Source organism: Pongo pygmaeus, chromosome 5 (genome assembly GCF_028885625.2).
Source record: "Pongo pygmaeus isolate AG05252 chromosome 5, NHGRI_mPonPyg2-v2.0_pri, whole genome shotgun sequence".
Lineage (NCBI taxonomy): Eukaryota > Metazoa > Chordata > Mammalia > Primates > Hominidae > Pongo > Pongo pygmaeus.
In genome coordinates, this window is record NC_072378.2 from 42524316 (window position 1) to 42551870 (window position 27555).

General features: G+C 50.9%; 2 protein-coding genes across 3 annotated transcripts; both read left to right on the top strand.

The window, feature by feature from the left end:
• The first annotated feature begins 953 nt into the window (after positions 1–953).
• CIMIP3 (ciliary microtubule inner protein 3) lies at positions 954–8968 on the top strand. 2 transcript variants are annotated; one of them, XM_054493373.2, is made up of 2 exons: positions 954–1158; positions 8470–8968. In XM_054493373.2, exons 1-2 carry the CDS (start codon positions 1054–1056, stop codon positions 8797–8799), a joined length of 435 nt encoding a protein of 144 aa, XP_054349348.1. In that variant the 5' UTR covers positions 954–1053; the 3' UTR covers positions 8800–8968. The 2 variants fall into 2 exon arrangements, with proteins under 2 accessions (XP_054349348.1, XP_054349350.1); XM_054493375.2 differs by lacking the exon at positions 954–1158 and adding an exon at positions 7284–7442.
• GUCA1A (guanylate cyclase activator 1A) lies at positions 8512–25614 on the top strand. The gene is made up of 5 exons (XM_054493372.2): positions 8512–8645; positions 18900–19381; positions 23832–23981; positions 24354–24447; positions 24804–25614. Exons 2-5 carry the CDS (start codon positions 19181–19183, stop codon positions 24962–24964), a joined length of 606 nt encoding a protein of 201 aa, XP_054349347.1. The 5' UTR covers positions 8512–8645; positions 18900–19180; the 3' UTR covers positions 24965–25614.
• The last annotated feature ends 1941 nt before the right edge of the window (positions 25615–27555 follow it).

The following is a 27555-nucleotide window of genomic DNA, read 5'->3' on the forward strand; positions in this document are numbered from 1 at the left end:
GATGTTTACTCAATGCTTACTCCATACCAGGCACTGTCCTAAGTGCTTTGCCCAACTCTATTAGGTAGGGACTTTACCCATTTTACAGATGAGAAAACAGAAACATAGAGATGTCAATTAATTTTCCCAAAGTTACACACTAGTAAAATGGTACAGCCAGGATTCAAGCTCAGGCATTCTAGCTCCCGGACCTGCAATCCTCTATACCACAGCCATCACCATCTGTCCATTTACTGACCATCCATCCATCCACTCACACATGGTCACTCCTATTCAGCCATCTGTCTATCCACCTGTTCATCCATCCCTTTATCTCCCAACCCCCTGTTCAAAGCAATCCATGAGAAGGAATGGCATATGTAGAGGCTCAGAGGGGAGAGAGTGGGACATGTCTAAGAAACTAGCTACTGCATAGAGAATGAGGGAAAGATAGCAAGAGATGAGGCTAAGGAGATGAGCAGGGCTCAAATCACAAGGGTTGGCCCATCCACCATCTATCTGCCAACCCAGTCCATCCACCTGTCCATCCACCCTCCCACTCCTGTCCATCCATCCACTCATCCACTCATCTCTGTAATTTGGAAGGCAGACAGATGATAGACAGATGATAAATAGATGATTAATAGATGATAGATGATAGATAGATAGATAGATAGATAGAATGAAGAGTTGCCAGGGTACATTTCCTTCCTGACAGTGATATTGGGACATGGGGGGATATTAGGACTTCTGGAGGCACCTTGATAATTAGGATGATCTCTCTCCATTCACCTCCTGCCCACAGTTTTAGGTTTCTATGGGTTTTGGGAAGAGGGAATAGCATAGAGGGCCGGTGTCAAGGTTAAAAGACCCTTCCAGGTCCTGAAACGTCAGTCCCCAGCCCTGGCCTCATGTCTGCTTGGGAAGACAGAAGGAATTGTGTTGTAAAGAGGTGTCACAATGCCCCCTGCCCCATACAAGTTCTTCCCACCTTGGCACTCTCAGTATCTTGCCAAGAGTCCTCCCTGACCGCCAGAAGTTCCACCTCACCATCAAGAAAGGCCCTGGTCCAGGATGTGCAATCACAGGGCTGGGGAAGGTCAGCTCAGGGTCACAAGAAGCCTGATGGGCAGGAAAGAGCATGAAAACCCCAGCCAGCCTTACCTGTGTGGCTGGGAGGTGGGTCCTCTTACAAAAGGCTTAGTTGGGTGCTGGGGCCGCTGCCTGCCTTGAACTCCCCAGCTGTCGGACCTCTGCAGTCTCCCTGGGGAGACGGAGAGAGGTAACAGGACACCCTCCATCTTGCTTCCTCTGCCCCTTCACTGCTGCAAAATGTGTCCTGGACTGTTTGGTTCGTGTTACCCCATCTCCAAGGCAAACTTGAGATAAGTAATAATTGTAGCTAAAGTTTGAGTGATTAAGAGGTCTAGGCACCTTACATGGACTAGCTCATTAAGTCCTCACATTAACCCTATGAGGTAGAGCTCTTGTTATTCCCACATTATAGTTGGGAAAATTGAGGTACAGAGATTATAATTTGCCTAAGGATCAGGCAGCTAGTGAGTGAGAGGGCTGGAATTTTTTTTTTTTTTTTTTTTTTTTTTTGAGGAGACTCCCTTTGTTGCCCAGGCTGGAGTGCAGTGGCACAATCTCGGCTCAGTGCAACCTCCGCCTCCTGTGTTCAAATGATTCCCCCACCTCAGCCTCCCAAGTAGCTGGGATTACAGGCACGTGCCACCATGCCCAGATAATTTTTTTGTATTTTTAGTAGAGACGGGGTTTCACCATGTTGACCAGGCTGGTCCCGAACTCCTGACCTCAAGTGATTCTCCTGCCTTGGCCTCCCAGAAGTGCTGGGATTACAGGCGTGAGCCACTGTGCTCAGCCTTTTTTTTTTTTTTTTTTTACTTTTTTATAAGATAGAGATGAGGTCTCTCCATGTTGCCCAGGCTGGTCTTGAACTTTTGAGCTCAAGCAATCCTCCCACCTCACCCTCCCGCTGAAATTACAGGTGTGAGCCACCGGGCCCTGCAGGGAACTGGAATTTGAACTGGGGTAGCTGGCTCCAGGCCCCCATGTTACCCAGCCACATGAGGAAGCTGAGGCCTACCCCCAGCCTTCCTAACCACTCCCTTCAAAGCCTCTGTGCTCCCCAAAAGGAAACATGCTGTCCTATAGGTTCAGACAGGTGTGTGTGTGAAACCACGGTGTAACTGCCCGAGAGGCTGATAGTAATGACTATTTGCACTGTGCCTTTACCGTTCCCAGCACTCATGGCACCCCACCACAAGCTGGTGAATTAGATAGCCTTATTATCCCCATTTTGCAGATGAGGCCCCCCGAACATCAAAGAGGCTCAGCAACTTGCCCAAGGTTGCCTGACCTGTAAGGCAGGGTCAGGCCCAGAGCTCAGACCTTCAAACACCAAAGCCAAGGCACATTCCACAGCACCAGGTGCCCCTGGGGGCCCTCACCAGCCTTCACACCCAAGTGCTATTTGCATTTCAATAAGGCACAAGGCCTTCCCCCAGAGTGAGGAGGCTACAGGTGGAAATTCTTGCTGGACAAAGCCATGTGCCTATGGCCCTGGAGGATTTGAGAGGACAGGGTGCCTTCCTAGAAAACCTGTAGTAACATCACAGATGAGATCTTCTTGCCCTACTCAGCCCCACCCTTGAGTCATGCACTTCCCCACTCTAAACCCCAGCATAAGGCACAAACGCATATTAGTATATATGTACATATTAATACATGTGTACTGTGCATCTAAAAGGCCTTTGTGGGGTCTGCCTGCGGGGATGGGGGTTATGAAGGGATATTTCTTTTTGAGACAAGGTCTCACTCCGTCACCCAGGCTGGAGTGCAGTGGCGTGATCTCAGCTCCCTGTAACCTCCTCCTCCCTGTAACCTCCTCCTCCCTGATTCAAGTGATTCTCCTGCCTCAGCCTCCCAAGTAGCTGGGATTACAGGCGTGCGCCACCACACCCAGCTAATTTTTTGTATTTTTAGTAGAGACGGGGTTTTGCCACGTTGCCCAGACTGGTCTCAAACTCGTGGGCTCAAGTGATCTGCCCACCTCAGCCTTCCAATATGCTGGGATTACAGGCATGAGCCACGGTGCTGGCTCTTTTTTCTTTTTTTTTTTTTTTTTAATAGAGATGGGGTCTCACTATGTGGGCCAGGTTGGTCTTGAACTCTTGGCCTCAAGCAATCCTCCTGCCTTGGCCTCCCAAAGGTGCTAGGATTATAAGCGTGAGCCACCACGCTGGCCCAGTGAGGGATAATTCTATCTAGATTCCTTCTTTTGGCTTTAGCTTAGAACCCAAATGAAAATAGGATCATGGGATTCCCAAAGGAGGGGAGGGGCTGGTGAGACTCTCTACTTGTCCTGTAACTTCATCACTCCCTGTGGAATGGAAATGAGGGAAGCAGGTAGGGGAGACGGGGCTTCTTCCTTAACCCTCTAAACCAGGGTTTCTCAACCTTGGTGCTTTTGGCATTGGGCGCTGATGATTCTTTGTTGCGGGGGCTGTCCATTGCAGGATACGTAGCAGCATCCCTGGCTCCTACCCGCTGGAAGGCAGTAGCACCCACCCCACACTGTGTGACAACCCAAAATGTCTCCAAACATGCCAAATGCCCTCTGGAGGAAGAATCATCCCTGGCTGAGAACCAGTGATCTAAAGTCACATACACGGTGTGCGCACACCCAGCACACTTGACAAGGAGCATGTGAGCAAAGAATAGCCAGTTAAAAGAAACCAGATGTTAACCTGGAAAGTATGCAGTTAGGCCCCACCCTCAGCCAGAGCTGGCTGTGCTAGGCCCTGGGGGAGGTAATGGGGTGTCCTCAGCCCTCTGAGGTTAGTCACTTGGAGGCTGGCTTAGCCCCTAGAAAGGGCAGGGGAAGGCTAGTGCTGCCTAACTTCCTCTTCCTCCTCCTCCTCCCCTTCCACCTCTTCCCCTGGACTGTCTGTGTCCCAGTTTTTGTGAGGGCTTCATCCCTGGATGTTCCGGGGACCCTGGCTGTCCCCTACCCCTGCTGCTCCCAGAGTCCTGTATGTTGCAGCAGCAGCAGCATCCTAAACACAGCTGAGGTGTGGACCCAGGGCAGGTGGGCCCAAGCCAGGGCCTGGGCTAGGGCAGAAAGGGAGGAGAGAGTTTGAATCCTGGTTCCCACACTAACCAGTTGTGGGACTTCTGCAAGTTACTTACATGCTATTCTACAAACTGTGAACTCAGAAAAATGCTTCGATGCCTCTGAGCCTCAGATTCCTTATCTGAAAAGTGGAGGCAACGTCTCAAATGGCTCTTAGGAGCTTTTGCAGAGCTGAGTGGCTAATGCCTGACATTTGGCAGATCCTCAATCCTGTGAGTAAAGAGTGCCACCCTTCCATCTGTGGGCTGCTCTCTTCAGTTCCCCAGCCATTCTAAAAGCACCTGCCTCTGTCACCCCTGGCCCCAGCCCCATAAGCCCAAGATGGCCAAGAGGCTGATGCAGCCTTGGGGCTGAAGGGTTAGTGGGGAGCAGGGATGGGCGGTGGGGTCTCTGCAGCTCCCTCATCTTCATGGTCCTTCTGTGGTGTCAGGAGGACAAAACCCACACGCTTAGACTCATCCTTAACACGAAGAAACCTAAGCCACTTCTTGCAGCCCAGGAAAGGGAGCATTCTCTGGGCCAGGATGTCAGCCTCTATCAAGGATAAAGAGATTGCCATGGGTCCTATAGCACTGATGATTGTCACTGCCCTCAGGGGACATTGGGTGATGACTGGAGATATTTTTGTAGTCACAACTGGGAGAGGGTGCTACTGGCATCTGGTGGTAGAGGCCACCGCTATAATCCTGCAAGACACAGGACAACCCCTCTAACAAAGATTGTCCTGCCCAAAAAGTCAGAGGTACCAAGGCTGAGCCACCGTACTCCACAGGGACCCTCTTGTGCTCAGGCGTGGTGTCTTTGTCACCTTCACACCAAGAGCCTGGCATCCAAGAGGTGCCCAGGAATGGTTGCGAATGAATGAATGAAACAACTCATGTCCTATCCTCAGCTCTGCTAAGAGATGTGATTCATGGCATAGACCTCACACTTCCCAGTGTGTTGTTCTGTCCGTGCAGGGTCCAAGAACCCAGAACCCAAATCCAGCAGTCAAAACCCCACAGTGTTCTTGCCAGACTGGGAAATCTGGCTGCCCCGCCCTCCAGTGAGCTGGAAGCTGTGCAGGGCAGCCTTGGCTAATCATCTGCCACACAGCACACCTGGCAGGAGCTCAATGGGTTGATGGAATGAGGACAGAAAGAAATAGAAGATGCACAGGCCCCTGGCAGGCCCTGCTACCATAGAGCAGTGGGCACAAGACACGTCATGGAGCACAGGGTGTGGAAAGACCTGGGTTCAAATCCCAGCCTTGCTCCTCACCAGTCATGTGACCCTGGACATGGGACTGACCTCTTCAGTTTTTTTCAATTACAAGTGGGGCTAATAACAGTAACACCTTCCTCAAAGGGTTAATGTGAGGATTAGAAGAGGTAATCCACTGACAGGGTTTGGTGTGGTGCTACAAACTGAAGTGGAAAAGAATCTTTTGGTTTTTTTGAGATGGGGTCACGCTGTGTCACCCAGGCTGGAGTGCAGTGGTGTGATCACAGCTCACTGCAGCCTTGACCTCCTGGATTCAAGCCATCCTCCTGCCTCAGCCTCCCAAGTGGCTAGGATCATAGGTGCATGCCACCATGCCTGGCTAATTTTTAATTTTTTTTGTAGAGACAAGGTCTCCCTATATTGCCCAGGCTGGTCTTGAACTCAAGCCTCAAGTGATCCTCCCACTTCAGCCTCTCAAAGTGTTGGGATTACAGGTGTGATCCACCACACCTGGCTAGAAAACAATCTTTGATGATCACTATCACAGTTCATTTCCAGTGCTTGCCCCTCTGCCTGTAAGCCCCTGTGCCCTGGGGCTGAGCCTGGAAGAGTCTGGGAAGGCTGTAGAACACTTGCTCATTCTTGCGGCTGTGCACCAGCACTGGGGTAGGCTCTAGGGACAAAGAGATGTATAGGACGCAGTCCTGACTGCTGGAGCCGTTTACAGCCTGCTGGGACTTTAGCAAAGGACTATATTGGGACTAAGATGAGACAAGACTGCAGCAAGTGGTCCCAGGGCACTTGTAGGACTCTGAATGACGACTTCTTCAAAATGTGTGTGCCTGACTCACCTTAGTCCCTCCAGCAAAGGAGCACATCCTGAGAGGGGGTCCAGAAGGCACAGAAGAGGACAAGATGGGGCAGGGGTTGCAGGAGGCTTCAGGGGTTCCTGGAGAAGGTTTCAAGTCTGCTGCTGAACTTGGAAGAATAGGAAGAATTTCGAAAACTGCAAATTTGCAAAACTGAGGGCACATATATACCTGGGTAGGAACCAATAGGAACAAAGCCTGCTTTGGAGAAAAGCCCTGGACAAGTTTGGGCTGGGCAGATAATTTGTAAATTAAACCCAGTGGAGGCCGGGTGAGGTGGCTCATGCCTGTAATCCCAGCACTTTGGGAGGCCAAGGCGGGTGGATCACCTGAGGTTGGGAGTTTGAGACCATCCTGACAAACGTGGAGAAAACCCATCTCTACTGAAAATACAAAATTAGCCAGGCGTGGTGGCACATGCCTGTAATCCCACCTACTCGGGAGGGTGAGACCAGAGAATCGCTTGAACCCAGGAGGTGGAGATTGCAGTGAGCTGAGATTGCACCCTTGCACTTCAGCCTGGGTAACAAGAGCAAAACTCCATCTCAAAAAACAAAAAACAAAACAAAACAAAACACAGAGGAAATACATCATGATTTGAACAAAGGAGACTTCTTTTGTAAGAGGGCAGGAGCTCAACTTCCACTAACCCTGTACCTAGGGGTTATCTCACAGTGCTTAGAGGCTGAAGGGCTGTGAGGCTGGGGGAGAGGAAATGGATTCCCCTGACAGCTGAAGCCTGGGGGAGCAGAACAGATCCAGCCTGACACACACGCAGGATGGATGGTTGCCTACAGATGCCTCATCCTTTAGTGGTGCTGTCACGGTGAGGACAGTCCCTAGTAAAATGTACAGCTGGTACCTGAAACATGGTGTGGGGATTTGAAGGTGAACAGGATAGCTTGGTCACAGGAAGGCTAGTGACAGAGGAATAAATAAATGTCAATGTGATGTGCTAAATGTGGCAATGGGGGCCTCCTAGAGATTGAGTAGACCCCAATAAGTAATCAACCAAGAGTGGTGGTTAGGACGAGGTGGATATGGGTGAGTAGGAGACACATTTGGTAACAATGAGATATGTTCTAAAATAGAATGGGCTGGCTGGCTGGAAAGTGAGCGGGTACCCCTTACTAGAATTCAGTTCAATTGATCCAACATTTATCAAGCTTTCTCTAAATGCATTCGTCTGGAGTAAAACAGTAAATAGGATTTTGGAGGCTGTTATGTCAAGGGTAAGAGTATGAGATAGTTGCCATTAAGGAGCTGAAGCTCTAATGGGAAAGACAGAATTTCCCTAGTGCACAGGAGGGAGGGCACGCAAGGCTGGGGAACACCTGAGCCAAGGTACAGGCTCTGGAAATACCGATGTGAGCAGGGAACAAGAGGTAGACTGTGTGGCTGAAATGCTGGGTGGGTGGAGGGTTGGAGGGACTGGAGAGTGGTAGCCACATTCTTTTTTTTTGAGACAGAGTAGGCTGGATGCAGTGGCTCACACCTGTTATCCCAGCACTTTGGGAGGCTGAGGCAGGTGAATCACCTGAGGTCAGGAGTTTGAGACCAGCCTGGCCAACAGGGTGAAACCCCGTCTGTACTGAAAATACAAAAATTAGCCAGGCATGGTGGTGGGTGCTTGTAATCCCAGCTTACTCAGGAGGCTGAGGCAGAAGAATCGCTTGAACCTGGGAGGCGGAGATTGCAGTGAGCCGAGATCGTGCCATTGTACTCCAGCCTGGGCAACAAGAGCGAAACTCTTTTTTTTTTTTTGAGATGGAGTCTCACTCTGTGAGTGTGAAGCACAGCGTGACCAAGCAGGAGGGTGGGAGACAGGAAGCCCTGGTGGAGGGCAAGCTTGAGGGGCCCCGCAGGATAGAGAGGTCGAAGGCCTGACGGAGCAGTGGCAGAGAAGACGGAGGGGAGGGCCACACAGGAGCCATAAGAAGGACGCGGACAGACGATTGGATGCGGGGAAGGGGGGTGGGGAGGGACTGAAGATGATCCCCAGGTTCCTAGCCTCTGGGAGCTGGCAGTTGCCTCTGGTAGGTAGGCAGAGTTCTGCAGCAGCAGGGGGCCAGGTCAGGGGACCCTGATGGCTCTCCCCTGCTCTGGAGGTCCCTGGCTCCATGGTCAGCACAGCAGTGCTCCAGAGTGGCTCTGGGGGCTTCTGAGCAGTGGCTCCTTCTCCTCGCTTCTGCCCCTGGCATAGCAGTTGAAGTCCCAGTATCCAGTGCCTCAGCTCTCCCCTTCTTTCCCCCCTCCCAGGACTCACAGAAACCCTCTGTACCGCGTCATGGGCCAAAGACACCGTCATGCAAGGGGGTGAAGGCTCCACACCTGTCCCTGTCCTGGGCGTGGAAGCAGGACCGCGAGCAGTCTCTGGCAGCAGCCTATGTGCCGGTTGTGGTGGACTCTAAGGGGCAGAATCCGGACAAGCTCAGGTTCAATTTCTACACCTCCCAGTACTCCAACTCCCTGAACCCCTTCTACACTTTGCAGAAGCCTACCTGTGGCTACCTGTACCGCCGGGACACTGACCACACCCGCAAGCGCTTTGATGTGCCTCCTGCCAACTCGGTCTTGTGGCGCTCCTAAGCCTGAGCCAAACAGAAGCCCCTAACCCTTCACCCTCACCCCTGTGACCTCAGGTCCCCAAGGGGAAGGGCTGCTCACTGCAGGAGGAGCGACCTGTGTTCAGGCTAAGACAGCTGTGCCATGCCCACCTACTGACAATGATAAAGGGAGGTCTCTCTTCTCAGCAGCAGTTAAAGTTTGTCCTTCCTTTCCCTGGCATCTGAATGGGTGGCTGTGGGTGGGTAAACAGGCCATGGGGATGTTATACAGTAAGGTTATGTCCAGAGGTTCCTGAAGACTTGGAACGACTTGATTCTCAGTTTCCTAACCCCAAAAGTAACCTCAACCCTTCTCCAGAGCCTGAGTCCCAAGCAAAGCCCATTCTAGCTCCAGCCTCCCGACGGTCCAGGCTTGGACCCCTCCAAAAATAAGGAAGAGAGGGTGGGCGTGGTGGCTCACACCTGTAATCCCAGCACTTCAGGAGGCCAAGGTGGGCGGATCACCTGAGGTCAGGAGTTCAAGACCAGCCTGACCAACATGGTGAAACCCCGTCTCTATAAAAATTAGCCAGGCATGATGGCAGGTGCCTATAATCCCAGCTACTTGTGAGGCTGAAGAATGAGAATTGCTTGAAGCCGGGAGGCAGAGGTTGCAGTGAGCTGAAATCACGCCATTGCACTCCAGCCTGGGTGACAGAGTGAGACTCCATCAAAAAAAAAAAAAAAATTAAAAAAAAAAAAAAAATTAAAAAAAAGGAAGAGATCCATCAACTGGCCATGACTCCTGCTCTCTTACAAGGTCATCTCACCCTGGTTGGAGCAGCTGCTGCAGAATGAGGAAGAATGCAGGGAATGAACACAGTCTTTAGGTCCCCTCCCAGACCCAGTTTTACATAAAGCTGCTGCTTCTGACTTGTAGGTTGGTGGGGGAAGAATTTCCCATCCTTCCTGTGTCCTCTGGTCTAGAAGAGCTGGCTCTGAGGCTAGTTGAGCTCATGGGTCATGGGGCATGGAAGAGGGGGATGGAGGCAGAGGGCACTGGATTCACAGCAGGGGCCTGAGTGAGTTCCCAGTCACTGCCATTCAGAGGGTACCCCAGTGGTGTGCTGGAGCCAGCTTGTACTGGCTTGTAAGAGCTGGTTGTGCCCATGTCTTCCCTACTCCACAATCAGTGACTTCCTTTTTTTCTTTGAGACGGAGTCTTGCTCAGTCGCCCGGGCTGGAGTGCAGTGGCGCGATCTCAGCTCACTGCAAGCTCTGCCTCCTGGGTTCACGCCATTCTCCTGCCTCAGCCTCCCGAGTAGCTGGGACTACAGGTGCTTGCCACCACACCCAGCTTTTTTTTTTTTTTTTTTGTATATTTAGTAGAGATGGGGTTTCACCGTGTTAGCCAGGATGGTGTCGATCCCCTGACCTCGTGATTTGCGCGCCTCGGCCTCCCAAAGTGCTGCGATTACAGGTGTGAGCCACCGCGCCCGGCCCACAATCAGTGACTTCCTGTTGGCAGTTTGAAATCAGCTGTGGTGGGAGCATTTACACCACAGAAGTGAGCAAATGCCTACAAATTGGAGTTTCTTTTTTCCAGAGAGCTCATCATTAAACATTTACCAGCACACCACAGGGTGAATTCAGCTGGTTTCATTCCTAGGAGTCTCGTCCCTCTGTAGGTATGGTGGTGTATTCTGTGGGGCATAATTCCTGTGCAGGAGAGGTTGGGGTTGGTGTGGGAAGGAGAGACTGGTGTCCAGAGACCCCGACAAGCAGCCCACAACACAGGCCAGGCTGTTCTGTGGAGAAGATGGTAAGCAGTGTGGAGGGAAGTGGAGACCCCTTGAGGCAACCCTAACAGCATAGAATCCGCATTTTCCTCTTGGCTTGCTGTAGGCTCTCTTTCGAGTTAGAGGTTTTCCTCAAATGCCTGATGAGCCTTGACTGGCCTCAGACCATCTGGCATCTGTACCAGGTCTCTCCTTCTGCTTGGTCATCAGTGTTCAAGGAGCCAGCCACAGGAAGGAGCTGGGGTGGGGGAAGGCACATGGTGTTTTTCTCACTCTCCATATGTAGACTTTCTTTTAACGCTCCATTTACAGAATGGCACATGTCTCTTCCTGAGGCTGTGCATAGACACTAGGGCCTCTCTGGCCCAAATCTCCAGAAGAACCTTCAATCAGGGTCAGGAGGGGACTGATGCCGGGAGATGCCGGTTCTGCTGCCTGGCGGAGGGCATCGGAGAAGCTAAGTGTTCCTTATACAAACTTTGGCCCGTCCTATTTTCTGCTCCACATGTGCTGCGTCCCAGCCTTCAGGGGCACCTGGTACCTCTGCCTCCCTATTCCTGCGGCAGGAATAGGTTTGTCCCAAGCTCCGCAGCCTCCTTCTCTTTGAAAGCATTTAGGTTTCGACTTTCTCCACTCTCATAAGAAAGACAGTTACCACTTGTCCATCTGTCTTGTTTTCCAAAATTTTGTTAGAACCCCTGTATCTGCAGTCTTTTTTCCTCTTCTTTTCTTTTTTTTTTTTTTGAGATAGAGTTTCACTCTTGTTGCCCAGTCTGGAGTGCAATGGCGCGATCTCGGCTCACCACAACCTCTGCTTCCTGGGTTCAAGCGATTCTCCTGCCTCAGCCTCCCGAGTAGCTGGGATTACAGGCATGTGCCACCATGCCCTGCTAATTTTGTATTTTTAGTAGAGACAGGGTTTCTCCATGTTGGTCAGGCTGGTCTTGAACTCCTGACCTCAGGTGATCCACCTGCCTCGGCCTCCCAAAGTGCTGGGATTACAGGCGTGAGCCACTGCGCCCAGCCCCTTTTTCCTTTTTTGAGACAGTTTTGCTCTTGTTGCCCAGGCTGGAGTGCAATGGTGCGATCTTGGCTCACCATAACCTCCTCCTCCCAAGTTTAAGCGATTCTCCTGCCTCAGCCTCCCGAGTAGCTGGGATTACAGGAATGCACCACCACACCCGGCTAATTTTTGTATTTTTAGTAGAGACGGGGTTTCTCCATGTTGGACAGGCTGGTCTCCAACTCCCGAGCTCAGGTGATCCGCCCCCCTTGGCCTCCCAAAGTGCTGGGATTACAACAGGTGTGAGCCACTGCGCCTGGCCTCCTTTTGTCTTTAAAACATGCATTTATTCATATTTTAGTGGGATTTTGAAAAGAAGCAGAGCTAAGTGGAAGTTTTCAGTCTATGTATAACTAGAAGTCTTGCTCATTCAATCAGTCGGTCACCCAACAGACCCTGTGGGCTGTGTCCTTAAGATGCAAAGATATTAACACGGACCGTCCCTTCCCTCCCAGATCCTACAGCCTGTGTAGGGTGAGGGGCAGGGTCCCCATGACGAGCCTTCACTCCCACAACAGACGCCTCCTCCCTTGCCCTGGAGAATGGGCTCCCTCTTGAGGTTTAGTTTGGTAATGCAGCCTCCATGGACGCCCTTAGAAACCCTTTAAAGAAACTGGCCAAGGTACCACCTTGATTTGAGTGAAATAGGCCCAGGAGACAACTGAACCTGTGCTGAGGGTCCTTCTGTGTTTCTGCGGAGAGGAGGGGCAAGCAGGCAGCCTTGGAGGGGGATTAGTCTGGCCTGGATCGCTGCCCCTCCTGTCTCGTCTTCCTACCTCTCTGCAGCTGCCCCATCCACTCCCTCCCCGCGGCCCCATTCCGCCAGGTGGAGCCTCTTCCTCTGATCTGGCTTCTGTCCCAGGAGGGATTCTTGCCGACAGAGCACCCGGGGAGGCAGCAATCTTTCTCCTTGTGTATGCTGTGTGACCTGTACTCTGGCCCTCTGTGCCCTCACGCATACCTTGTGCATACTGCTTCCTTGGGGCCTTGGTGTTGATCTCAGTCCTCCTTGCCTTGGCATCCTTGTCTCAGGGGATTCCATTCCCACCCTGGGCTGGAGACAAGGGGTGGGGGCCCTCCTCCCTCAAAGGGAGCAAGCTCTCTGTCAATGGAATTGTTGGGCAGAGGGCCACAAGGGGAGGGCTGAGGGAGATGGCGCTGGAGCGAGGGGCTTGTGGGGTCCCCCTGGCTCTATCCAGCCCTTATGCAGGGTGTGAAGGCTAAGGAGAATAGCATGATGATGAGGTGGGAAAACTTTGGTACCACCACTAAAAGGCTTGTGAACCTGAGCAGGTGATTTAAATTTTCTGCCCCAAGCCCCTTTTGTCTCATGTGGCAATGATAATACCTGCCCCACGGGACTTGTCCACCTATTGAACAAGCATAGTTTCATCCAGTTTTAGCTTTTCAAGAATTCTTTCTTTCTTTCTTTCTTTTTTTTTTTTTTGAGACAGTCTCGCTCTGTCGCCCAGGCTGGAGTGCAGTGGTGTGATCTCGGCTCACTGCAAGCTCCGCCTCCTGGGTTCACACCATCCTCCTGCCTCAGCCTCCCGAGTAGCTGGGACTACGCCACCACACCTGGCTAATTATTTTTTTTTTTTTGTATTTTTAGTAGAGACGGGGTTTCACCGTGTTGGCCAGGAAGGTCTCGATCTCTGGACCTTGTGATCCACCCACCTCGGCCTCCCACAGTGCCAGGATTACAGGTGTGAGCCACCCTGCCCAGCCTAAGAATTCTTTTCTTTTCTTTTCTCTTTTCTTTTCTTTTCTTTGATGAAGTTTCGCTCTTGTTGCCCAGGCTGGAGCACAATGGCGCGATCTCGGCTCACTGCAGCCTCTGCCTCCTGGGTTCAAACAATTCTCCTGCCTCAGCCTCTGGAGTAGCTGGGATTACAGGCACCCGCCACCACACCGGGCTAATTTTTGTATATTTAGTAGAGACGGGGTTTCATCAAGTTGACCAGGCTTGTCTTGAACTCCCGACCTCAGGTGATCCACCCTCCTTGGCCTCCCAAAGTGCTGAGATTACAAGTGTGAGCCACCGCGCCCGGCCCCAAGAATTCTTTCTTTAATCATATGTGCGTGCATGCATGCACTCAATATTTTACTGGGCTCAAGCCTGTCAGTCAAATGTTACTCTCAAAAAGGTAATTTAGGAGAGTTGATGTGGGGACTATTAACAGGGAGGTGAGCATAGTTAAGGGAATGGTGATGTACCCAGACAGTAGTGACAGGGAAGCCCTTATCATGCCTGGTGGGGCAAAGAAAGGGAGCCGTGATTACAGGAGCCCAGAGAGCTATGGCAGGAGCAGTGGTTGAAGGTGGAAGGAAATAACCACTGCTCCAACCCTGAGCTGGCAGGGAGGAGTGAGGACAACAAATGTCCCTGCCCCTCTCCCTCTCCACCCTCCAGTCTTCCTCCAGCTTCTCAGCAGATGAACCCAGCCTGAAACCAGAGGGCAGCAGAGTCTGGGTGATGCAGTCTGTGGGGTCAGTCTCTTGGGGCTCAGAGCTGGAGGAGAAAGGTGGAGTATGAGTGGGGGCGGGGCAAACAGAATAACTAGCGCATGACAATGTGGAATGTGTGGTGCCAGGGGCTGGGGGCAGGCGAGACACAAATAACACAATGGTCTCCACCCTCTGTGAGCTTGCTGGGTTCCTTAGAGCAGGCTGGCAAGAAAGAGTTGCCTATATAATACTTCCGCAAAAGAAATGAATGTTATGTCCGTGTTATTGTAGAAGAGTGAATGTCGGCCGGGCGCAGTGGCTCATGCCTGTAATCCCAGCACTTTGGGAGGCAGAGGCGGGCGGATCACGAGGTCAGAAGATAGAGACCATCCTGGCTAACACAGTGAAACCCCGTCTCTACTAAAAATACAAAAAAATGAGTTGGGCATGGTGGTGGGCGCCTGTAGTCCCAGCTACTCGGGAGGCTGAGGCAGGAGAATGGCGTGAACCCAGGAGACGGAGCTTGCAGTGAGCCGAGATTGTGCCACTGCACTCCAGCCTGGGCAACAGAGGGAGACGCCATCTCAAAAAAAAAAAAAAAAAAAAGAAGAGTGAATGTCATAATAGACCCTAAGGTGACCCCAGTGATTTCTACCTCCTGTTGTTCCTGCCTTTGTAAAATCCTCTCCCTTTGAGTGTGGGTGAGGCCTGTGACTTGATTCTAACCCACAGAATATGGCAAAGGTGATGGGATGTCACACTATGGATTATGTTAGGTTATATAGACTTTAACAGATTGCAGAGAGACTCTTCTTGCTGAACTGATGAAATAAGCAGCGTGGTGAGGAAGTTGGTGTAACAAGGAACGGAGGGCAGCCTCTAGGACCTGAGTGTGGCCCCCAGGCAATGTCAAGTGAAAAGCTAGCTCCCTTGTCACATAGCCACAACAAAATGAGTTCTGCCAACAACCTGAATAAGTTGGAAGTGGATTCTTCCCCAGCTGAGCCTCCAGATGAAAATACAGCCCAGGTGACACCTTGAGAGGAGCCTTGTGAGACCCTAGGCAGAGGACCAGCTAAGCTGTGCCTGGACTCCTGGCCCATAGAAACCGTCAGATAATAAATGTGTGGCCATGCACGGTGGCTCATGCCTGTAATCGCAGCACTTTGGGAGGCTGAGGCGGGTGGATCACCTGAGGTCGGGAGTTTGAGACCAGCCTGAACAACATGGAGAAACCCCGTCTCTACTAAAAATACAAAATTACCCGGGCATGGTGGCGCATGCCTGTAATCCTAGCTACTCGGGAGTGTGAGGCGGGAGAATCGCTTGAACCTGGGAGGTAGGAGGTTGCCCTGAGCCGAGATCGTGTCATTGTACTCTAGCCTGGGCAACAAGAGTGAAACTCCATCTCAAAAAAAAAATAAATAAATAAAATAATAATAATAATAATAAATGTGTGTAGTTTTAAAACTGCTGACTTTGTGGTTATTTGTTATGCAACATAGGAAACTAATATAACACACACATTAGCCAGAGTTCTTCAGAGAGACAGAGCCAATAGGATATATATAGAGGTGTGAGAGAGGATTTATTAGGGGGATTGGCTCACACGTTTATGGAGGCTGAGAAGTCCCACAACATGCCGTCTGGAAGATGGAGAACCAGGGAAGCCAGTAGCGTGGCTCAGTTCAAGCCCAAAGGGTTCAGAGCCAAGGAAACTGATGGTATAACTCTGGGTCTGAAGCTGAAGGACTGAGAATGTGAGAACGGGGAGGGGTTGCTACTGGTGCAAGTCCTGGAGTCCAAGGGCAGGAGAAGAAGGGTGTCCCAGCTCCAGGAGAGAGAGAGAGAGAGACAGAGAGAGAGAGAGAGAGAGAGAGAGAGAGAGAGAATTCACCTTTCCCCTGCCTTTTTCTTCTATCCAGGCCTAAGCCAATTGGATGGTGCCCACCCACATAGGCTGAAGGCAGATTCTCCTTACTTAGTCCATGAATTCAAATGCCACTCTCTTCGGCAAGCACCCTCACAGAAACACCCAGAAATAAAGCTTTACCAGCTTGCTGGGTATCCCTTCATCCAGTCCTAAAATTAACTGTCACAACACATAAGCAAAATGTCAGTATGCTGCGGGAGGAAGATATTTGAGAGAGATTTGGGAAGGCTTCACAGAGGAGGTAGCATTTACACTCACACATGAAGAGTGAGAGGGATTTAAATAGAAAGGGAAAGATGAGCTGCTGCCTTGTCCCCAACCTCTTCATTTCCCAATCTTGGGCCTGAGAGGCCTCAGCAAGGACACATTTTCCAGCTGGGCCCCAAGCAAGTTCACAGAAGGAGTCCTTCTCTCCCCGTCCCTTAACTTGTTGTAGAGAAGCTGACTGAAGCAGGGAGAACCCAGCTCCCCACCCCCGTGTACCCTTCGTCAATCAATTCATGTGGAGTAGAGGTACAACAGTCCCAGTTGGTCTCTTTTTCAAAAATAAATATCCTCTCTGATTTTGTGAGCAACATATGTTCATTATGAATAATTTTTTTTTTTTTTTGAGATGGAGTCTCTCTCTGTCGCCCAGGCTGGAGTGCAATGGCGTAGTCTCGGCTCACTGCAACCTCCGCCTCCCAGGTTCAAGTGATTCTCCTGCCTCAGCCTCCCAAGTAGCCAGAATTACAGGGGCCCACCACCACGCCCGGCTAATTTTTGTATTTTCAGTAGAGATGGGGTTTCACCATGTTGGCCAGGCTGATCTCGAACTCCTGACCTTGTGATCCACCCGCCTCAGCCTCCCAAAGTGCTGGGATTACAGGCGTGAGCCTGGATCTGATAAGGCTTAACAAAGGTCTCCACCTTCCCTAGGGCCTGACTACAGCTGGTAGGTGGTCTGTGTGAGGCAGGTTGGATGTCTGTTCATACACATAGCCCTTCTAGCCATCCAGGGCCCAGAGTGAATGGGGCTAAAGAGACAAGAGCACGATTGACTCTAACCTAGGGATGCTGCTGTGTCCAAGATGCAGTATAAGCGCACATAGATTGTAGTGAACAGCACACCAGACATGCTGCTGTAATAGATACAAAATCATAACATCATAGCCAAGATTTATGGGGCACTTACTCTGGGTCAGACCTCGTTCTAAATGCTTTTCTTATATTAACTCACATACTTTTTTTTTTTTTTTTTTTGAGATAGGGTCTCGTTTTGTCACCTAGGCTGGAGTGCAGTTGTGCGATCTTGGGTCACTACAACCTCCGCCTCCTGGGTTCAAGCGATTCTCCTGCCTCAGCCTCTGAAGTAGCTGGGATTACAGGAGTGTGCACCATCACGCCTGGCTAATTTATGTATTTTTAGTAGAGACGAGGTTTCACCATGTTGGCCAGGCTGGTCTCAAACTCGTGGCCTCAAGTGGTCCACCTGCCTCGGTCTCCCAAAATGTTGGGATTACAGGCGTGAGCCACCGTGCCCAGCCCCACTTACTCCCCTTAACAGCCCTATGAGATGAGCACCATTATTCCTATTTTAAGAATGAGGAAACTGAGGCCCAGAGAGGTTAAGTTACTTGCTCAAGATCACCCAGCCAGTAATGTAAGCAAGAAACAAGCTTGTGTTGTTTTCAGCCACTGAGATTTTAGAGTGGTTTGTTACTGTAGCATAACCTAGCCCATTCTGAGATATGTATGCACATATATTTGATATATGTTATATATTGTATAAACTGTATATTTATATAAATCGATTTACATGTAATTATATATTATTTATATAAATCATATAAATCGTGTATCAGTGCACAACTTGACCAAGCATCCAAGCAGGGAAAGCAGAAATATGGGCAGTGGTTCCCTGTAGATGAGTTAGGAGACCTGGGTGTGGCCCATGTGTAAAGGAGGAAGGCAAACGAGAAAAAGACAGAGCAGGGCAAGTGCTGGCTTTAAGCTTTCCTGGCAGCATCCGGGTTAAGTGTGCCTGCACCCAAATGCTGGTTCCATAAATGAGCCAGCTTTTAAGTGTGTGGCCAGGGAATACGCATCCCACCAGGCATCAGAGAAAGCTGTTGCTGCATAGACAGGCCCCCAGGCTTGGCCTGGGAGCTTTCCGGGACCAGCAGGTAGCAGCTCACTCGTGCACCTGTGTGCCTGCACTCTCACACTCACACATACCCCCGGGCACCAGGCGCACACTCCATGTCCCCCGCCCTCTGCCCCTAGTAGGTGATGGTGATGATGTGAGGCTCAGAATCAGATGGAAGGATGAATTCAGGGCTCTCAAGATGGGAGAGATGCAACTTTCAGGAACATGAGAGTGTGGCCAGAACAGGACCAGTGTGTACGAGTGTGTGTATGTGTGTGCACGTCTCTGTGTACTGGTGCAGGCTAATGTAGGAGGGGGTTCTCTCTGGCTGTTCAAGGCTTATCTTGGAAGCCCACAGACTCTGCATCCACCCAGGTGCCCTCATATGTTAGCACATCCATGGTATGATTGGACCCCCTCAGTTGTGATGGCCAAGTGCAGTGCACAGCCTGAATAACTGTACACAGCAGCCCTGTCAAGAGCCCACAGTTGGCCATCTCCGGACAAGAAGCCAGCTCTATCTCATATATACCTCAATTCCATGATTGAGGGCAGAATCCAAAACCATTGTGAATCCACTCAAACCAGGAGAAGAAGGTCTCAAAGGTCATAGGATCAGAGCGGCTTCTGGCTGACACCCACTCCGTGGTGGTAAGAAGGGATTAGACGATTGCAAACTGGGTTAAAAAATCCTCTCACCTACAGCTCAAGGCTGTAATCCTAAGGACTCTGCTTCTCTAAGCCTTGTTCTATTTTCAACTCTCTTCTCCAGGGTACAGTCTCCACTGGGGCTGCAAGGATTTAGTGGAGACTCTTAACACCAGTTCTCTGGCATCTGTGAGTTTGAGTGTGGGCCATCATCTTCTTCCTTCTGTTCTCTTCCTCTCCACATTTCCCGGTACCATCTGATCCATCAGGCCCTTCTTTGCTCAGGCCTGAAGGACTCAGGCCTGTGAGAGAGGACGGCCCCATTGTCAGCCAAGACACCTTTGGGCGAGGAGCAGCGAACAGGACCTGTTCATCTCAGGCGTCAGCCCCCTGAAGTCCTGAGCAATGGGCAACGTGATGGAGGGAAAGTCAGTGGAGGAACTGAGCAGCACCGAGTGCCACCAGTGGTACAAGAAGTTCATGACTGAGTGCCCCTCTGGCCAACTCACCCTCTATGAGTTCCGCCAGTTCTTCGGCCTCAAGAACCTGAGCCCGTCGGCCAGCCAGTACGTGGAGCAGATGTTTGAGACTTTTGACTTCAACAAGGTGAGCAGGGGCCCAGTGGCAGGGAGGGGGGAAGAGCTGGAGGGACCCCTCTGGAAGCCTGACCAGCTGGGGGTGAGGAAGAGCAGAGAGGAGCATAGAAGTGTCCGCTGGGGAGCAACTTCATTTATACAGTCATTTGTTTATTTGAGACTTTTGACACTAAAGTCTTTTGACACTAAGGTTTCAACGGATCTAATGTTTGTGCTTTAATGAGCACCAACTGTGAATCAGGCACTGGGGGGTTAGAAATGTACCAGACATTGTCCCTGCCCTCACTTACTAGGGCAAGACAGAGAGGCCCATACATTAGTGTAATCTGAGGCTGAATCCAGTGGCTTCCTCTGCCTCTGCCACAGGCATATCTTGGTTTACTCCAAAACCAGTGTAAACACTTCCAAGATGGTCATTAAACACCTGCGACGTGCTGGTCCTATACGTGGTGCTTTTGCAAACACCCTTTGAAGCTCCCAAGGATGTGGGTGGAGGGGCAGAGAGCAGGGAGCAAGATGATGATTCTCCAGCCTCGCTGTCTGGCATGGGCAGGCCACTTATAATGTTCTGTGGACATGAGGACTGGAGACAGACAGGGATGCCTGGTCCCTGGAGAATCCAGAATGCTCCCAACTTCAAAATACCCAGTAACCTCAGATCACCTTTTCTCAAGTGAGCCTGAAGGTCCACACAGTGGTCAAATTGTGTCTCCCCAGTAGCCACCTGGACGCATTAGGTAAGGACTTCCTAATTGATAAGCTAGAGGGGTCACTGAGATGCGAGTTTGGGACCGTGAGTTTGGGTCCCTAGCTTTCATCAGCTGGGTGACCTTGAGCCCATCATTTCCCCTCTCAGTCCCAGTATATTCATGATGCCGTGGATGTCGGGAGCATTAGTTAAGATGTTTGTTGGTTTTCATAGTAAATCTTCCATTCATTTGGAACTATTTGGTCAAGACATAGTTGTGGAAGAATTCAAATCTGCAAAAGTGGCTCCCCACCCTGTGGCCCCTCACTTGAAAAGTGAGGACGCAATGAGGCGCTGCCGCGTGTCCTCCGCAGACCCAGGAGAGGTTCTTTCCCTTGCTGCCCAGGTCTAGGCACCATCATGGGTGGGGCTTCTTGGGAAAGCTGGGGCTCAGTGGCTATTTAAAACTCACTAATATTTGAGGATAAGGGACCAAAGTAGATTATGGGCTTTGAGTCCCAACCTCAAGTGTGGTATGAGGGAGCCCAAGGGCTTTCCCAAAGTGGGAGCAGGTGAGCAGAGTCCAGAGCCTGTGTACGGAGACTGGGAGGGATGGCGTCATCACGTTCAACACTCAAAATGCTCCCGAAGAAGGAATAACTCCTGAACAGGAGGGGAAGGACGAATGGATGGTTGAGCCTCACACCTTACCCCCAAACACCGACATATCTCATCTTCTCACCTGCTAAGAAAACCCTTTGGGTTAAGACATGTCTGCAGAAGGACCCTTAGAGTCACACATATGACACCGGTGGGGGGTCGGGGAGGGCAACTCTGGGGCACATCGACCCTGTATTTGCCTAACCATGTCTTTTTTTTTTTTTTTTTGAGATGGAGTCTCGCTCTGTTGCCCAGACTGGAGTGCAGTGGTGCAATCTCGGCTCACTACAACCTCCACCTCCTGGGCTCAAGCGATTCTTCTTCCTCACTCAGCCTCTCAAGTAGCTGGGATTACAAGCGCCCACAACCATGCCTGGCTAATTTTTGTATTTTTAGTAGAGATGGGGTTTCACTATGTTGGCCAGGCCGGTCTCAAACTCTTGACCTCAGGTGATCTGCCCACCTCGGCCTCCCAGAGTGCTGGGATTACAGGCGTGAGCCACCATGCTGAGCCAACCATGTCTTAATGTGTGTCACATGCGAGCACCACCTGTACTGTCCCAAACCTGACCCTTGTCTTTCCACTGAAAGTAAATCAACCTCTTGTTTCTAGGCAGTCTGGCCTCCTCCCGTATGCCACACACACCCCCACCTTAGGGCTTTTGTGCTGCCTGGGACCCTGTCTGCCCCAAGAATTCTGCTCGGCTTACACCTTCCTCTGCTGCAAGTCTCTGCTTAGAAGTCTCCCCACTAACCCCTGCCCTGATCTTCTGGTTTAAACTCTGTTTAAAACTGGGACTGGTTCCCACCTATGCATTTCCTAGCCCCACCTTTCCACCCAAGCACCTGTCGTCTTCCAATACCAGATTTAAATAACATTTCACCATTACGTTTATCACCTGTCTCCCCCTGCTGGAATGTGAGCTCCATGTGGGCAGGGATTTTTGTCTTGTTCACAGTTGAATCCCTGGTTCCTAGGACAGTGCCTGGATTGTGGCAGGTGCTTAATAATATTCATTGTATGAGTGAATGAATATATGAGAAATCATGAGTTTAATGGCTAGTTATTTTATAATACACATCAATTTAACTCTGCAAATACTGAAATGAAGAGTGACTTTGTAACACCCAACCTGCCTCATCTACACACATGGTACACAATCACACTTTGCATAATACTGTCTTGACCCATTGTCATCAGCATGGAGCAGTTTAGCAGATTGGCTAGGAGACGGAACACAGGATTGGGAAGTTTTGTTGTTGTTTTGTTTTGTTTTGTTTGAGATGGAGTTTTGCTCTTGTCACCCAGGCTGGAGGGCAATGGCACGATCTCGGCTCACTGCAACCTCCACCTCCTGGGTTCAAGCGATTCTCCTGCCTCAGCCTCCTGAGTAGCTGGGATTACAGGCACCCACCACCACGCCTGGCTAATTTTTGTATTTTTAGTAGAGACAGGTTTTCACCACATTGGCCAGGCTGGTCTCAAACTCCTGACCTCAGGTGATCCAACTGCCTCGGCCTCCAAAAGTGCTGGGATTACAGGTGTGAGCCACTGCACCTGTCCAGAAGTTTTGATACAGAGAGGAGTTAAATAAAACAGGGATAGGCAAATGACAGCACACAGGCCTGTTTTTGTAAATGAAGTTTTATTAGAACTCACCACATCTATTTATTTACGTAGAGAATTGTCTATGGCTGCTTTCACGTAAAATGACAGAGGGTGTTTGGCTGCAAAGCTGCATATTTACTCTTTGGCTCTTTACAGAAAAAGTTTGCCAGCCCTTGCACTAAAAAATTGTTGTAGCTTTGGGTATTGCACCAGATGTGCAGGGCTGGGGAGTACAGAGTGTGAATGGGGAGTGAAACCTGGGGGACAGGCCATTTGCTTTGCTTACTTCAAATGTTTGTCTGGGCTTGGGTTTGTCTGACAATCACACAGGTGCACACAAATCAATGTAAATCTCCATCTGCATTTGAATACTGATATAGGATGATTTAGGAGACCCAGTTTTCTAGGTGAGGCTTTGTCACTCACTAGCTGTTTGGCCTAATCTCTCTCAACTTTGGCTTTCTCATTCAAACTAGAGACAAAAATATTCACCTCTTGGGGGGTGGCCGTGAGATTAAATGAGTAAAATGAATAAAGCACTCAGCCTAGGAAGTCCATGGAGAGCACTAAGAAAAGTTAGTATTGCTATATATTTTCATCGAATCTAATGCATACCACAATCTTGAAAAGTGCACACTGTCATTCCATTTTATAGCTGGGAATACGGAGACTCAAGGTCATGTGACTTATCCAAGGTGATTTAGGTCTTTCTGGCACAAAAATCCACACCTTTTCCATTGCCCCTTTTCAGAGATAAAACAAAAACAAAAACAAAAACAAAAACCTGCAAAAGCAATCCAGCTCATTGTAGAAATTTCCAGCAATACAGAAAGATAAAAAATGAAGAGCAAAAGTATCCTCACCCGTTGTCCCCTCCCCCAGAGGAAACCTCTTTAGCAGTTTTCTTGCTTATTCAAGCTGTGCTGTCTAGGGGCCTCTCTGGGTTCTGTACTGATGACAGGCCTGGGAGGTGGGTTGGGACTGAATGAGCCCACTGTGGGGTTCAGAGTGTTTAAGGTCTTCCGGGGGCCTAAGCCCCTCAGGCAGCAGGGTGAGAAACTCCCAAAAGCTCACCCAAACCACGCTCCCACCCCTGGGGGTGCAGTTCTTCCTCCTCCCACCTACGCACACGTCTCCCATTTCCCCTAACTGGAAAGGCTCATGCTTGACAATCACAGGGAAGCAGGCAGCGTTCGCTAAAACCCAGATGCCTGTGAACAGACAGCGCCAGCCATTCACACCCCAGTGGGTGCTGGCTTATTAGATTTGATTGGCAGCCTCTGGGGTAGGCAGGGTGGGCTATACAGGGCGTCTAGGAAGACAGATAGTTCACGGCGGAGACAGGACTGGCCTCCCTGGCCGCATCTCCGAGGGTCCGGGTCTCCCCTCAGCATCTCCTGGGGCTTGCCGAGATGGGCGGAGCCTTGGGTTATGATGGGCGGGGCCCAAGGCTGGAGTGGGCGGGGCCCGGGTGGGCTCACGGCGGCCATGCCCATCGCCCAGGACGGCTACATTGATTTCATGGAGTATGTGGCGGCGCTCAGCCTGGTCCTCAAGGGGAAGGTGGAACAGAAGCTCCGCTGGTACTTCAAGCTCTACGATGTAGACGGCAACGGCTGCATTGACCGCGACGAGCTGCTCACCATCATCCAGGTGCAGAGGGCCCGGCCAGGGCTGTGGGCAGTGGTCTGGGGTGGGACCGGAGCTGAAAGCCCAGGGTTAGAACAGCAATCTCAGGATTGAGACAGGTTGTGGGACTGAGGATCCTGGTGCAGCTGTGGCCCTCACCAGCTGCGTGACCCAGGCCACGTTCCTTCCCTTCCTGAGCCTCAGTTTCCTCATCAATACCAAAAGACGATAGAAGTTTGACTCTTGAGTCCCAGCTCTGCCTAGGCCCCCGGGTACCCTGCACTCTACTCCTCACTGCTCTTGGGAGCCAGACAAGCTCTGACCGTCCCCACTCCCACCCCTGAGATAGAACAAGGATGGGCCCCTCTCACTTCTGCCCATTCTAATCCCTACCAGGCCATTCGCGCCATTAACCCCTGCAGCGATACCACCATGACTGCAGAGGAGTTCACCGATACTGTGTTCTCCAAGATTGACGTCAACGGGGATGGTGAGGGGGCCGAGGAGGGGCTCCCCAGGGGAGGGGTCACCATGGATGTGGGGTCACCAGGGGTGGAAGGTCACTAGGGGAGAGGGGGAGGAGGGGAGGAGGGGAGGAGGGGAGGAGGAGGCCCAAAGGCGCCTGTGCTGGTCACCTCCTCCACCTGCCTCTGTCCCAGCCATAAAGTTGGCTTTTAGGGGCTCCTGGACCAGAATCTGGGCTCTGGGTTCATCTGCCTGCTGCACCCGCAGGTCAATTCTCCTCACGGGGGCTCTGTCCCTGCCCCTGGCAAGAACCCGGTTCTGTGCTCTGGACTGCAGAAATGAACACCCTCCTACCCCTGATTCCCTTTTTCTCTATCCCAGGGGAACTCTCCCTGGAAGAGTTTATAGAGGGTGTCCAGAAGGACCAGATGCTCCTGGACACACTGACACGAAGCCTGGACCTTACCCGCATCGTGCGCAGGCTCCAGAATGGCGAGCAAGACGAGGAGGGGGCTGACCAGGCCGCTGAGGCAGCCGGCTGAGCGCACCGCCCGGCTGCTTCTGCACTAGTGGGTGGAGTGGTATGGTGGTGCCTGTTGGTGGTGTTCTTGTCTTAACCCTAGATAGAATCTAATGAACTCAGAGGCTTAGCTCGCCTCTTTGGGGTCCATGGTGGCAGCAGAGAAGCAGAAGGGGGAGTCCAGAGCCAGGAACAGTGAAGGATGGTTCCTGGCCCCTCTGAGTGACAGCTGGCTGCAGCACTCCTTGCTGGGGGGCACTGTTCAACATCCCTCTGCTGTCGGGTGACCCCCAGCCCTTCTGGCTCCTCTCCCAGCTTTTCCCAGCTTTCCCCACTGAGCTTCTCCAGTCCATGCTCTTCTGGACGTGGACTCTGAGGCAGAGCGGAGCTTTCCCAGGCCTCTTATGGAATCCTGCAGATCCGGTGGCTGCAGCTTCAATCCCAGTGCTGCAATCACACATCCATTCTGCCCTGGGGGACCCTGGAGCCTACTTGTGTGCTTTTCATTTCATTGATTGACGCCTCCCTTCAACAAGCATTTACTGAGCGCCTACTATGTACTAATGCTAGATGTTAGATGTACAAAGAAGACGGTTTTCATCCTCAAGGAACTCATAGGCTAATGGTGAGACACACAGACAAACATCGTTATAATAAAATATGCTAAGAGAAGTTATGAACAGATTTCTGTAGAAGACACCTATAGGCGTCTGACTCAGAGGCAGCATCACAGAGGTGACCTTTGACTTTGAACACAAAAGAGTGCTTCGGGGCTGAATGTAGAGAAGGTGATGCATGTGGGGTGGTTGGAGGTGTATTCTCTGTGATGTGTGTGTCACATGTGGGGGGCTGTGTGATGTGGACAGGAGCATTCTTAGGTGCAAATTTGGGGTATCCCTTGGGATTTAAATTTTACCAAATTTAAAACATTAAGAATCACCATATCTGTTTTTAGGGAGTAGCCCAGTAAGGGATAACAAACAAACATAGCTCCTTCAAGAGATTTATAATCCTACTAGCAAGATAAGGATGGGATGTTTTGCCAGGTGTGGTGGTAAATGCCTGTAATCCCCTATACTCAGGAGGCTGAGGTGGGAGGATCGCTTGAGCCGAGGGATTCAAGACAAGCCCAGGCAACATAGTGAGACCCCTCTTCAAAAAGAAAAAAGGGGGCCAGGAGCAGTGGCTCATGCCTGTAATCCCAGCACTTTGGGAGGCCGAGGTGGGCAGATCATGAGGTCAGGAGTTTGAGACCATCCTGACTAGCACGGTGAAACCCCATCTCTACTAAAAATACAAAAAATTAGCCAGGCCTGCTGGCGGGCACCTGTGATTCCAGCTGCTCGGGAGGCTGAGGCAGGAGAATGACGTGAATCCAGGAGGTGGAGCTTGCAGTAAGCCGAGATCCCGCCACTGAACCCCAGCCTGGGCGACAGAGCGAGACTCTGTCTCAAAAAGAAAAAAAAAGAATACCCAACTCAGAGATCTGCCTGTCCAAGGCAGGTTTTCTTGGCTCTGTCCCTGAATTACAGCTACCTGGTTGCTACAGGAACCCGGGGAAACACACAGGCTGGAGCAGTTGTGACCATTTTTTCAAAGATGCTCTTTCTTCTGGGCTTTGAGTCTTCACTTCAGCTGGGTGTGGGGGAGGTGTGGGGAGTAAATGAAAATTCAGGAGTGGAAGCCAGGTGTGGTGGCTTACCCCTATAATCCCAGCACTTTGGGATGGGTGCTGAGGTAGGCGGATCACTTGAGCTCAGAAATTTGTGACCAGCCTGCCCAACATGGTGAAACCCTGTCTCTACAAAAAATAGAAAAAGTAGCAGGGCATGGTGGTATGCACCTGTGCTCCCAGTTACTCAGGAGGCTGACGTGGGAGGATCGCTTGAGCCTGGGAGGTGAAGGCTGCAGTGAGCCGAGATTGTGCCACTGTACTCCAGCCTGGGTGACAGAGCCAGATCCTGTCTCCAATAAATAAATAAATAAATATATACATACATACATACATTCAGGAGTGGGAGGGAGAAAATTAGGGGAAAAATAAGTAAAATACCAAGTCAGAGAGTGCCCCACTGGGTGGATGAGGGGGTGCATTTTGCTCATGTCCTGTCCATCACTTGGACCTCCCCAGACAAGGAAGTCAGCCAGGGACTGAGTGACAGACATGGAGGGAAGGTAGAGGTTGGTGCTGTGCGCAGCCAGGAAGAAAAAGGGAGTTGACATTTCTGCTCCTTTGGCTGGCTGCCTGTCGGGAAATCCTGAAAGTCAGAGTTGGGAAGGTGTCTGCATGTAATTAGGACATCCCTCGATGTCATTCACATACCTTCTTTATGATTTGGGGCATATCTGTGTTCCACCTGGATGTGTGTATATATATAGGTGTTTTTTTTTTGTTGTTTTTTTTTTTTGGAGATGGAGTTTCACTCTTGTTGCCCAAGCTGGAGTGCAATGGCACGATCTTGGCTCACTGCTACCTCTGCCTCCCGGGTTCAAGCGATTCTCCTGCCTCAGCCTCCCGAGTAGCTGGGATTATAGGCGCCTGCCACCACACCCGGCTCATTTTGTAGCTTTAGTAGAGACGGGATTTCACCAAGCTGGTCAGGCTGGTCTCAA